Raw genomic sequence first — 13,317 nt, forward strand, 5'->3', positions numbered from 1 at the left:
TAGCAACACCGCAGAAGTAATGCTAGTCTAAGGGGGTCAGATTCCTTGTAGGAATGCTCGGACCTGACACCCATAATATGGTGGTGCTATCAGTGTGTTAAGAGTGGGAGAAGAGGGTTGCATTGACAATCCAACACAATGGGCAGCACTTTGAACACATTTTATAGTGGTCATAAACTTGTAAATAACTCATGAAAGAAGAAAGTTACGTTAAAACCAAGCACACCATTGTTTTTCTTGTAAAATTCTCTGTTTGATGTGTCACATGACCTTCTTCCCATTGGAAAAATAAAGTTGGATCCAAAATGGCCAACTTCAAAATGGCCGCCATGGTCACCACCCATCTGGCAAGTTTCTCCCTCCCATATACTAATGTGTCACAAACAGGTAGTTGATATCACCAACTATTCCCATTTTATTTAGATGTATCATATAAATGGCCCACCCTGTGTTTTCTTTTTTTAAATCATCTGATGGGTTCAATCCTCTCTGAGTGGCAGGCGCTAGTGTATATTCTCGAATACATCTTTTTAAATCATAATGACAATCTAAAACATCCAAATGACCCTGATCAAAAGCTCACATATTTCATTTCTTAATACCGTGTACTGCCCCCTCTAACATCAATGACAGCTTGAAGTCTTTTGTGGTAGTTGTGGATGAGGTTCTTTAGTTTCTCAGATGGCAAAGCTGCCCACTCTTCCTGGCAAAAGTTCCTGTAAATTCCTGGACTGTCTAGCATGAAGTGCACACTTGAAATCTCCCCAGAGTGGCTCAATGATATTGAGGTCAGGAGACTGAGATGGCCACTCCAGAACCTTCACTTTGTTCTGCTGTAACGCATAACAGGTTGCCTTGGCCTTGTGTTTTGGATCGCTGTCATGTTGAAATGTCCAAGTACTTCCCATGCGCAGCTTCTGGGTTGATGATTGCAAATTTGCCTCCAGTATTTGCTGATAAAACTAAAACTCTGCCGGGGTATGTAAACTTTTGAGCACAACTGTAATAATCCAAAGATTCAAATAATCTATAGGGAACTGCTGTAGCTGTATAATCACTTAAAGTGACTGTGAATTGATCTGTGATATACTGCAGCAACAGCGCCTGAATAACAGCATTTTGTTTTATTCTTCACACACTGTAAAAAAGGAGGGGCAGTATTAAATCCCTCAGTGTTATTTTTGTTATACAAGCCTTGGTTTCATGATTTTGTTTTAGTATCACAGATACTGTGCTTCCTGCATGTAAAACAGACAAGCCATATATATTGTTTCATTTTTACTTTTATTTTGTATTTTTATAGTTTTTTTATATCCAAAGGAGAAATGTCCACCACTACGACCCCAACTGCTTACCATCAGTCAGACAGGTAGAAGTTACTTGGACATTACTTATGCATCTTTTTTCTGTGCAGTTGGAGGCTTTTTAGTATTGCAATTTACAGCAAATCAATTCAACACAAATCAAATTCTTTGGGAAGATTAGTTGGAGCTGGTGAATTCGAATTTCAAATGATTTGCTCATCTCTAAATAAAACCGGTGTCACCAGTAGTACTCCATATGACCTTGATGGATGCACTTATTGTGAGGTCCAGTTAAGCTAAAAACTGCTAACACTTTAATGTGTCATAATCTGCAAATCTCATGTGACCTTTTAAGTTTTTTTTTACCTTTTTTAAATAAATTTAGAATAAAAATACAGATGCCAAATAGTAAGACAATTCAGCTATGTCAAGGACCGTGGCTTAAACCTCCACACTTCAGTAATTCCTATTTTATTCTATATGGTTAAATGGTCTACTGGCACGAGCCATTTCACAGTATAGCATGTTTGTATATTAACATATTTTTCTCTGACATGCCTGGTTTCCAGTATTACTACATTTGTGTTAATTTTAGCACTTAAAATATGGACTGACAGAGCTGTGATGTGATGGTACAATTAGGAGCCAAATTGAAAAGATAAAAATAGCATTGCACAGCTAATCTGTGAGGAAGGGAGCGGAGACTGTCTGTATGTTACAAAAGGATTTATGTATCGATGGATAACCATGCTGCTCTTTGTAAGTTACTTCAAATCCTTCTCATATCTATGATTTTATTTTTCATTAGTATGATTATTACTATCATTATCACATTTTATCTAGTTTATTCTCAAAAGAGCATAAAGGCTGAAACCACGGGAGTACAACGTGTTCTTAAGGCCTTTGACGACAACCTGCACCATTCTTTTTCTAATAAAGTAAACATAGTACAGGAAGCGAAGACTAGGGAGAACGGCATTTAGGCAAAACACCATATATACCAAAATTGGCGGTACACCTTAAAAATCTATCAGACAATTGAGTGCCTGGCTGTCATCTAATTCTCCCACCTGCATGTTGGACATGTTAGATAGCTGGACCGTCAAACCAAAATTGGAAGGTTTGGCTGACACTCATCTAACATGTATGACCAGTTTAAACCCTGAACTGTCAGGGTAAAAAAAAAAGTGTGTGGCTTTCTTAGTAACCAAAAATTGTGACTTTGAAGCTGTAAAAAATCCCTCTGTTCTTGAGAAAAGAGGATTATTAAAAACAAGTACAATACAAAGTTGCTTATTTTAACAAGCACTTTGCAATTTTAGCAATTTATGATAATGAGAAAACCACCTTAGAACATGTACAATAGAGTTGGCGCAAATAACCCCTTTAAAGTATCACTCCAGTGGTGTTTTCTTTTCAGCACTGCAGCTGTGCTTCTAATCTAAGGTCCATGATCATAGCTTTGTACTTTCCAGTGTATTCACCTTTTTTCGGCACCGCTCTGATCCCGCGGAGCCATCTTGTGATTGCAACTTCTGACTTGCCAGAAGGCAGAAGTTAAGTCACAAGCTCTCAATGCAAGTCTATGAGAGCTAGAACAAGGCTTTCATAGACTTGCATTGAGTTGTGACCTCTATCTCGCTTCATGAAACCCTGGGGTGATCTGGCAGGTAATAAACTGCCATAGACCAACAGAAGTGGCGGTGATAGAAGGGAAAAACTGCAGCAGGTAAGAGTGAGAGTAGGATTAGATTAGAAGCACCACTCCAGTGATATAATTTAAAAAAAAACACTGGAGTGGTGCTTTGAAGAGGAAGAGAGCGGATAGAATCTCTATTGCCACTTATTGAAGGAAGCAATCCTAAAAAACTATTTTGATCCTTTCAATGTCCTTGCCACATGACTTGGGATATAAATCCAAATCAGAATCTTCTCTAAAAGGAAAAGAACTCCATCTGTAAACACCTTTTTCAGGTTCTTTTCCCCTTTTCCAGTAGGATATTGGTTAGCTTGGTCAGAGACTTTTGACGGAGGTCTAAGGCGTACGCCGCCTTCTTGATGAGAGCAACAAGCTGACATTAGCGTTGAGGCACAAAACATGGCGGTTGCACATCATGGTTGAGGTGCAGAACTTGAAGGTTTCCAGCTTCAACAAGAAAAGTCTTGTGATAATGTTAACGATGTAATTAACAAAAAAAAAAGTTTGTTGCACTTAGCAGACAGGTTCATCCACTGTCTTGGTCATGTTGTCATGTTGTCTTGTAACTGACCACTATACTGACAAGCTAAAAGGGGTCTGCAACTGCTTACAACATCTAGGTGGCCTCTTTCACTGGGTGTTCACCATAAGTCTAAGGATGTGCACAAGTCTCCTTCATTATATAACAAGTCTTCATCTAGAACAGAAGACAAAACTTAAGATAAAAGCAAAATGAACAAATACAATGTAGTAAGTAAACATGTAAATGGTAATACATGTAAATAACAATGTGTACTTAGTGTACTTAGTAAACACTATTTTGATCAAAAGGCCATCCCACCACGACAAGGTATACTCAATCAGGGTGCTCCTTTCTCAAATGTTCAACCTCTCTGTGTGTCAGCAGACCTCAAAATAGATGGCATAGCATGACCTAGACTCCACCCCTGCCCATAGAAAGCTATATAGATAAAATGCCCAGATAAAAAAGTGGGAGCCCCACCGTTTGTACAAAGTACAAAAAACTAAAGCAAAACCAAATGAGTGGGAACAAATGTTGTTATAAGTGCACTGTGGCCATTTAACAGACAAACCTAAAAAAAAATCAGCAAATACAATGTATTAATCAATTTAATGAATAGTAATTGTATATGTAAATAACATAGGGTACTTGGTTAACACTATTTTGATCAAAAAAGCATAAAAACTATTCTACTGCGTCAAGGTGACCCAATCGAGACAATTCTGTCTCTTGTATTAAACCTCTCTGTGTCAGCAGACCTCAAAGTAGATGGGATCTGTTGTGAATTCCCTTGCTTGGAGTTCTGAGCCGAAGCTCCCTCTGCTCCCTATGGTGGTTACTGAGAGTAGTGGAGCTGGCAAGTTTGATGGAAGTTCCCCACCTGACGATGATAATTGGGAACCTGGGATTACTGGCTGGGAGCATATAATTGAGGTGGCTGCTCTTGAAGGTTGCTGGTGATTTTTCCTCCTTGTGCACTTGGAGTTCTTTTGTCCCCTGCTTGATCTGCATGGTTCAGTTAAGTGATTCTTTTGCTAATCCTTTGCATCTAATCTGGTTGGGTCTTTTTTTTTGCTTTCTGCTTTGTTGCTAGGGTTCAGAGTGCTCCCTGCTGGGGGCAGCGCTGGGCCCTGCTTCATATGTTACAGCTTTTTCAGTCCCCTGTTATGTTAGTATCTTTTTGCTTTGCTTCCAGTTTATACCAGAGTGCTGATCTAGCGGGGGTGAGGTTGTGTGGCCTCAGGTTTTTTGTATATCAGAAGTGTTGGACTTTTTTAGGGTTTTGTGCATGATTGCAGACAGTATCTTTTCTGTCCTGTCCTGTCTAGACAGCTTGGGCCCCACCATTTGCTCAGTCTGTTCTCTGCCTGTGTTTGTGTCTCATCTTGTCTCACCGACAATATATGTTTGGGGGCTGTCTATTCCTTTGGGGATCTGCTCTGGGGCAGTTTAGATTTCACCTTTCTGTCTTTAGGCTTAGTTAGTTCTCCGGCTGTGACGAAGCGTCTAGGGCATTGTAGGAACGCTCCACGGCTACTGATCGTTGTGTTGATAGGATCAGGGGTCTGCAATCCGCTTAGTTACCAACCTCTCTGGTCTTCTGGTGACTTAGCCTGTTCCTGCCATACTCCTCGGTGACTCATTCATAACAGGGATCAGAGCATGACTTACACCCCCCATTGTTCTGATACCTACCCATGGGAAGTAATGTAGATAAGATGCCTGACTCTAAAAGGGGGCAACACCCATCTAGAGCAGAACATATGCAGAACCATGCTCTAGTGTCCTTAAAGACACCGTACATTCAAGGAACCATACTTACTGATCTCCTTTCTGCAAAATAGGACACTAATGCAATAAATAGCAGGGAATGTGGAGAGGTCATTTTACAGAGTTTGCATCTAAACATTCTTTTTTCTAAAGATGATAGTCAGAAATAAATTGCTGATAGAAAGTAAACTAGTTATTTCTACAACGTTTTCTTTGTTGTACGAGATTTCTGATTGTTTTACAGGTTTCTTCTGGAAAGTATCACTCCAAATTATCAGTTTCTAAGCTATTTAATGCCAAATAAAATAAATGTTACTGTATTATGTAATTGTCTTAGATCATGTTTATATTTCTTTTGTACTTTTATGTTTTATTTGCAAAGTTTCCACCCTTGACTTAGTATCATGACTGAAAGAAACTGCATTGATTTTCAAAGTGAAGGCTCCTTGGGCTTGTTAGTATGAAAGTAACGAAATTCCCATGCATTGGGCATGTTTGGTCTAAATAAATAATCTTTCAACAGTCCACTTGCTTACAATAAAATTTCTCCGTTCAGATCACAACAGAATCAGGAAACGAGTTTCTTCTACAGTCAGACGCAGATGTTACCATACAAGAATGGTTCTGTGCAATCCGAAATGCAATTGACAGCTTGGTATGTATTACTTTGTTACCTTTTTCGAGAAAAGAGTTTTCACAAGCATGGTGTGTTTATACAGTTTAGCGGATGGATGAAATGACAGATATGCAGACAAAAACAAACGGCGTGAGCCGTTAATAATAATTAGGTCTTGATTATTTGGAGAATTAGTAATTTGCTTTTGACGTCCTGGGAAGGTTATGTTCTCTAGGTGACAGCTCTCTAACTTTTGCAGAACAGAAAACTTTTGTTATTCAATTTGCATTCCGCGGTTTGTTTCATGCACAAGAGAAAAAGAAGTTTGCATTAAAGTGGGGTATATCAGATAAATAAATTTTTCCAATTTTTTTTTTTCATATCACAATCTGTATTAAAAGCAAAATTAGTAATCTTGCAATTTTCACATTGGCCACTGGGGCTGTTTAAGACTTGTACTTCCTGTCCTAACAGGAAGAATTTACAGCAGCTTCCTTATCATCAGAGGCCGGATTCCAATGATGCGTGACACCTGTATACAGAGCTGAATACACTGGTTCTACCTTCCTCTCCCTCCCTACTTAATAACCTGTGCACATGTTTAGTAGATACTTCAGTACAAAAGATGGGTGAGAATCTGTTCATTGCAGGTTATTTATATGAAGATTCAAAGTCATTTAGAAAATTGCAAGCTTTTTTTACAGTTTATTTTTAATAAATATTGTGATATGAACATTTTTTTTATTTTTCTTTTAAATGCATTTAACACAAGAACCTGATTAAAATAATGTAATTTATTGATGATGCATTCCCTCTAATGGGAATCTGTCACCATAAAAAAAGCTATTAACCTGCAGATATGGGTTAATTTGCATGTTAATGGCATTGTCATGCTGCACGCAGCCGAATGCAGTGGGGAGAAAATGAACTTTATTGTCCCCAGCAGCGTTCCCTTGTCAGTCATGGGAGCGGAATCGGAACGAGTTCAGTCAAAGGTCTGCATTTGAGCGGTGGCTGTAAACTCGCCCCTGGCCCTGACTGACAGCTGGGCCTATGGCCCTAATGCCAGCCCATCACCACCATGGCTGAAACCGTGCCCCCAGCCATGACTGACACTGGCTCTGCTTTGGAGTTGACTGTCAGTCAGGGGATAGAGGCTCAGTTTCAGTAACGGGGCGGTGCACGCGTGAGCTCGGTCACCAATCTAAGTATAAAGAACGGTGGCTATAACTGCGCCTTCGGCCCTGAATCACATTGCCTCTCTATAGGGGCTGGCTGTCAGTCAGCATCAGCCTTCGCAGAATGGTGACTGGACTAGTGGCGCCTCCACCCCTGTGACTGAAAGCCAAATACTGCCGGGGAGAATAAAGTTAATTTTCTCACCACAGTGTTTGTCTACGTGCAGGCACCGGGCAGCATGATAATGCTGTTAACCTGCAGATTAACCTTATATCTGCAGATTAACAGCTTTTTTTTCTGGTGACTGGTTTCCTTTATGTACTCTTTTTGGATTTATTCAGCTACTAAGTGAGGGCCTTGATTGACCTTGCTTCATCCGAAACTGAGAATCATATCTAGTGATGTTTCTTTGGATGATCAGTACGTGTTCCACTGCATACAAAGGATATCATGGAGGTCCATTCAATTCCGTGATTATCAGTTGGACTGACACATTTGATATAAGTGCTGCTATTCCCCTACCAAATGGGTTGACTTAAAGGCTACAGCAGTAGGATAAAGGTCTTTCTCTCTATCATCTTCTATTAAGGGGTATTGGGTTAGTAAAATAGTTGAAGGGTTATCCAATACTTGTTAATATAAACTGTTAAGGCATATTTATGTTATTCACATGTATCCACACAATATTATGCAAATTTCTTTAAAGACTCCAGTATCTAACTATACAAATCCAACAGATTAGTACAACAAGCTAGCAAAACCTTTGTCAGGTTGCAATTCACATCACATCCACTGAGCAACCACACACAGACACATATATCAAAATCTTCTCCCAGCAAAGTGTCCAAATATATTTTTTTCCTTTCGAACATGGCTATCTCTTGCCAATTATGTCAGAATATATTGATCCAAAAGAAAAAGTAATGTAATGAAGAACACATCTGTAGACCCCAAAAATCAGTTTGCTTTTGTGGAGTTGTCTTAGGAAATGCATTTACCTTTGATGGTTGAAAGTTAGGAAAATTTGTAATTCTTAGCGGTCCATCCTTGTAGCATCTGAGAAATTTTTTCACCACAGAAAGGTCTACAATTCATTTATATTGAGACTTTTGAATTGGTAAAAATGAGAAGATGCCAGCATTAAGGAGTACGCTAGGAAATATATCCTCTGATTCTTTTTGCTGTGTCTGGTGCTTGGCCAGAAGAGGTGGTCATAGCTTATAATTTCTGTTCTTTGAGGTAACAGTGTATCACCTGGAATCTTCTTTTAAATGGGTTTTCTTATCACCATAAATGCCTAAAATTGTAAAGTGCTAGTAAAATCCTTGATATTGGAGGGATTTTTAATTTTATTGTTACTGTCCACCTTTGCAGTCTATCAGAGGTGCCAGTTTCCTAGCACGGAGAGCAGGACTTGCAAACTGTTGGCTGTAAAGCTGATATGGATTCTTCTGAAATTGGCCAGAATGTTGGATACTTTCAGTTTCAGTCTCCCATGAGTTTCTCCTATACAGCAGAGGCGGCAAAGTTCAGGTCTGGGGTTGCAGTCATGCCGCTGGTCCAAACTGTCAATCTTACCGGAGTGCACCACCCCTCAGGCAAGCAGTAGGCCGGAAGGAATGAGGATAGCTCATGGACGAGTAAAATAATTGTCATACCTGTAATTAAATCTGATTTTCTAAAAAAAAAAAATCTTTTAAGGTCTAAAAACTTATTGAATGTGTCTTTCAGGGAATGGCGCCTTCATTTTCAGCACTGAGTATTAATGTCCGGAAGTCTGCCAGCACGGAGATGTTACTTCCAGGGAATGAGTTGAAAGAGAAGAAAAATGAGCTAAGAAAATCACTGGGTAGGTATTTTATGTCATCCATCACGTTTCTGCTATGAATATGGTCTTCTCTGCCGATGCCCATCCGTTTTCAATATTGCCAAAAAAATTATTGAAAAGGGTTCACATTTCTGTTCTGATTATTTTTTTTGTTATGTTTATGGCGGTCGGGGATCCTATTTTTTTTTTTTTCACAAACGTCCAAATCACTTGTGTATACATAGAATTAAAATATACCATGATAATGGAAAATTAGGCACTCACTGAACACTGATATTTAAAGTTTCCTAGTAGTAAAAAATGTAATTCGATTAAAAAAATATATATCTTTCGAATTCCCAGCTGCTCCAGCGGTGATTGTCACTGCTGTGTGATTTCTTGCCAGTCCGTCCAGAAATGTCGATTCTGCATGTGATGTAGTCAGTCGCTGATCTTGTATAGTATGCCCCATCATCTTCACCACTGAGGCTAATGATTGCTGTGATCACGTGCGCATGGACAGCATGTCATTCTTGCACAGAAATTTGCACAGACCGTCAGACACCACCGGAGAGGTGGTGGTGGTGAATCAGTAGGTAAAAGGGATCCTGTCTGAAGGTTTTATACCCCAAAATAACATCATCACAGTAGAGTATTGGTAAGAATAATAATGTCTTCATACCTTTTATATTACAAATCTGTGTCTCATTGTCTTCGGCAAATGACCTTGCAAGTGGGTTTGGTCTTCTCTTGCACCTCTCCAGCTTTGTTGGCCTCTTTCTCCTTCTGGAGCCAGCCTCCTGCCAGTGATTTACAAGTCAGCCTTCTGTGACCTGCTCCCCTAGGCAACATTACATGCATGGGCAGGCAATCCAGGGACAGCACATGCCAGTAACATCCTGATGACACCGAGAAAGGCAAAATATCTATAGGCGCATGCTCTGCCCCATCACCTGGGAATGATGACGTCTGCATAAAATCTTAGGCTGCGGAGCAGGTCACAATGACTGATATCTCATGTAGGCATCTTGATTTCCGGTGGCAGAACATGAGCAAGATGGACATTCCAGGTCTCCCACCATGATCAGCACGTTACTGAGCATAGGCTGCTCCCAGATTGATGGTGCTTGAGTGACATGTCAGTGGGTGGAGCAGGTCAAAGTAAAGACTGTCCTGTCAATCACTGGCAGGAGGCTCGGTGCTGGGAGGAGAAAGAGCATTCTGTGTCTGATGAAAGTCCATATTTTGGGACCGAAGCATTGCTACTATATTGTGGGGATTATCAGAATGAAAATTGAATCTATCTTCATTTTGGAATGCCAAGTATCTTTATATTTATGAACTACAATACCAGGCATATGTTGTGGACAAGACTGGCGCTGTTTACTGGAAAAAAAACTATTATGGTAAACCTCTTTTTCTAATCCCTGAAAAAATCTTTAATTTGGGATTAATAAGGAATCTGCATCCAGAACTTTTTACATTTGCATTTCTCTACATGAAAAGCAAAAAGCAGCGCATCAAATTTATCATCAATGTACAGTATCAGGAGCATTAATGTTAGTGTTTAGGCATGAAAATAAAATAAATAGCTTTTTGGAATAATGTTTTAATGATCACAAAACCGAGTCCAATGTCGTAGCCAGTACAGCGATGTGATGGAGCCAAAAGTGACTTCTGAATATTTGGCATCTAAACACAGATGACACATCGTGAGCAATTAACAGGTGGCTCTTTCATTGTCCAGTTTGCCTACAGAGAATTCCAAAAATTGGGATATTTCAAAATATTAATTTTTAATGCCACAGATTTTCAACAGCCTACACACGTATCTCCTCAAAGTAATGACTTGTTTATATTGTAAAAATGTAAAATAATTCTGGGATAGTAATTAAAATGTATATCAAATTGGTTATTGTGTGACATCATCTTCTCATGAGAATGCCAAAGAATAACTTTTTGGTATTATATATGTTTTTTATTAGTTGATTTTTAACACTTTGGAAAAACAAAACTATACAAAATATATCAAAATATATAAAATTCACATGTGGCACTTAAAGGTGCAATTTTTTTAAAGGGGTTGTCTAGTACCTTTATATTGAAGGCCTTTTCTTAGGATAGCTTATCAATAGCAGATCAGTGGGGGTGCAATACCTGGCACCCCCAGCTATCAGCTGTTCTCACTGGTGGCAGCGACAGATCTTTTCAGCAGTGGATCGGAACAGCACAACTCTATCAACCATATTGTGGCCAGTAGAGTTGAGCGAAACGGGTCGAAAAAATTCAAAAGTCGCCGACTTTCGCCAAAGTCGGGTTTCATGAAACGAAACCCGACCTTAGCGTGAGGTCGGCCACGAGGTCGGCGACTTTAGCGCCAAAGTCGCGTTTCAAAAGATGCTTTAGTGCCCTCTTTCAGCCAATCAGGAAGAACGGACACTGTGGGCAACGTGATGACATAGGCAGCGGTCACCACCATCTTGGAGAAGGGCATGCAAGTGATTGGCTTGCTTTGTGGGGCGTCTCAGGGGGTATAAAAGGGTATGCACGCCGACCGCCATGTTACTCATGCTGATCTCAGAATAGGGAGAGCTGCTGCTGCTGATTCTGTAAGGAGAGCGTTAGGAAGGCAAAAAGAAAAAAAAAACTGCTTCTGCTGATAGCGTTTTTCACTGTATTTACTGTGCAGTGAAAGGTGAAGATTTTTGCTTTTGTGCAGCAGCGCTGGTGGTGATTAGCCTGCCTTTTAAGGCTAGCTGCATTGCTGTGTGCACACTGGTGTTCAAACTGCTTTTTTAAAAGCAATCCAAATTTTATTGTTTTGTCCTGGTGAGGTTTTGAGCTTTCATTTTTTCACACACCGTACAGCGGTGTACGCTCCTCACACAGTACCGTGTAATGGCCAAATTGAAGCTATCTAAGGGTGTGACTCTGTAAGGAAAAGCCGAGGAGTTTGTCTGTTCTTACAGACCTACACCTTATAGTTTTGTCCGTTTTTCAAACAATTTAGTATATCTGCTGTTTGATTACATTCAAAACTAGAGAGAGACAGCGTGTGTCAGTCCGTATACAAAAACACAGAGCTTGACAATTTTACATACACCGTACAGTGGTTTATGTGTACGCTCCTCTCACAGTACCATGTAACGGCTGTTATCACGGCCAAATTGAAGCTATCTAAGTGTGTGACTCTGTAAGGAAAAGCCGAGGAGTTTGTCCGTTCTTACAGACCTACACTTTAGGGAGATTCCAATTCTGCCCAATCCTATATACACCTTGTAGTTTGTCATACACTAGGCAATTTCTGCCTGTCACATTGCGGTGTAATATACACAGGGCCTGACAGAATCCAACTGTGTCCTGAAGTCTAGAGAGATTCCAATTCTCCCCAGTCCTCTATACACCTTTCTTACACCATCCAGAATCTGCCTGTCACATTGCGGTGTAATATAAACAGGGCCTGACAGAATCCAACTGTGTCCTGAAGTCTGGAGAGATTCAAATTCTCCCCAGTCCTCTATACACCTTTCTTACACCATCCAGAATCTGCCTGTCACATTGCGGTGTAATATAAACAGGGCCTGACAGAATCCAACTGTGTCCTGAAGTCTAGAGAGATTCAAATTCTCCCCAGTCCTCTATACACCTTTCTTACACCATCCAGAATCTGCCTGTCACATTGCGGTGTAAAATAAACAGGGCCTGACAGAATCCAACTGTGTCCTGAAGTCTAGAGAGATTGAAATTCTCTCCACTACTATATACACCTTGTACCTTTTTTTACAGTACCATATAGTTGGTGGTTTTTTGTGTACATTTTCCCCAAAAATGAGGAAGTGTGGTGGAAGAGTCCGTGGAAGTGGGCGGGGGTTGGCAGCTGGTAATGATAGTGTTGGTGTTGGTGGTGGATCTGCTGGTAGTGGCAAAAGCAAAATAGCACCTATTGAAGGAGGTGTTGAGCCTGCATCATCGTCTGGCTCCACAAGGCCTCGAAGGCTCCCTTTTCTGGGAGTAGGTAAACCGCTTTTAAAGCCGGAGCTTCAAGAACAAGTTTTGGCTTACATTGCTGACTCAGCCTCCAGCTCTATCGCCTACTCTTCTGAAGTTTTAAAAAATATAAGCACTGAGTCGTCATTGGAGGCTCATGGTCATGAACCACACCTTTCCTTGTGTCCTTCACCCCAACCAAAATTGAAGGATGCGGCAGGCCACACTACAGATTACTCCATGGAGCTGTTTTCACATACCATGCCTGGGTTGTCAAGTCAAATCGTGAATTACCCAGGCCAAGATGAATATGACATGGAGTGAACTGATGCACAGCCACTGATAGATGATTCTGCTGGTACATTCACTCAGAGCACTACATTGTCCTCTCAGTGTACTGAGGCAGAATCTGACCCTGATGAAACTCAGGTG

The 13,317-nt window shown here is 40.3% G+C and overlaps 1 protein-coding gene across 1 annotated transcript in view; it reads left to right on the plus strand.

The window, feature by feature from the left end:
* Window positions 1-13,317, plus strand: part of ARHGAP15 (Rho GTPase activating protein 15) — an 830,524-nt gene that overhangs the window by 467,343 nt on the left and 349,864 nt on the right. Inside the window, exons 8-9 of the mRNA XM_073545572.1 lie at window positions 5,853-5,951; window positions 8,823-8,940. Of these exons, the coding sequence (XP_073401673.1) occupies window positions 5,853-5,951; window positions 8,823-8,940 (217 nt within the window). The remainder of the gene's footprint in view (window positions 1-5,852; window positions 5,952-8,822; window positions 8,941-13,317) is intronic.

Source organism: Dendrobates tinctorius, unplaced genomic scaffold (genome assembly GCF_039654945.1).
Source record: "Dendrobates tinctorius isolate UK_male_01 unplaced genomic scaffold, ASM3965494v1 ptg000143l, whole genome shotgun sequence".
In the NCBI taxonomy this organism is placed as follows: Eukaryota; Metazoa; Chordata; class Amphibia; order Anura; family Dendrobatidae; genus Dendrobates; species Dendrobates tinctorius.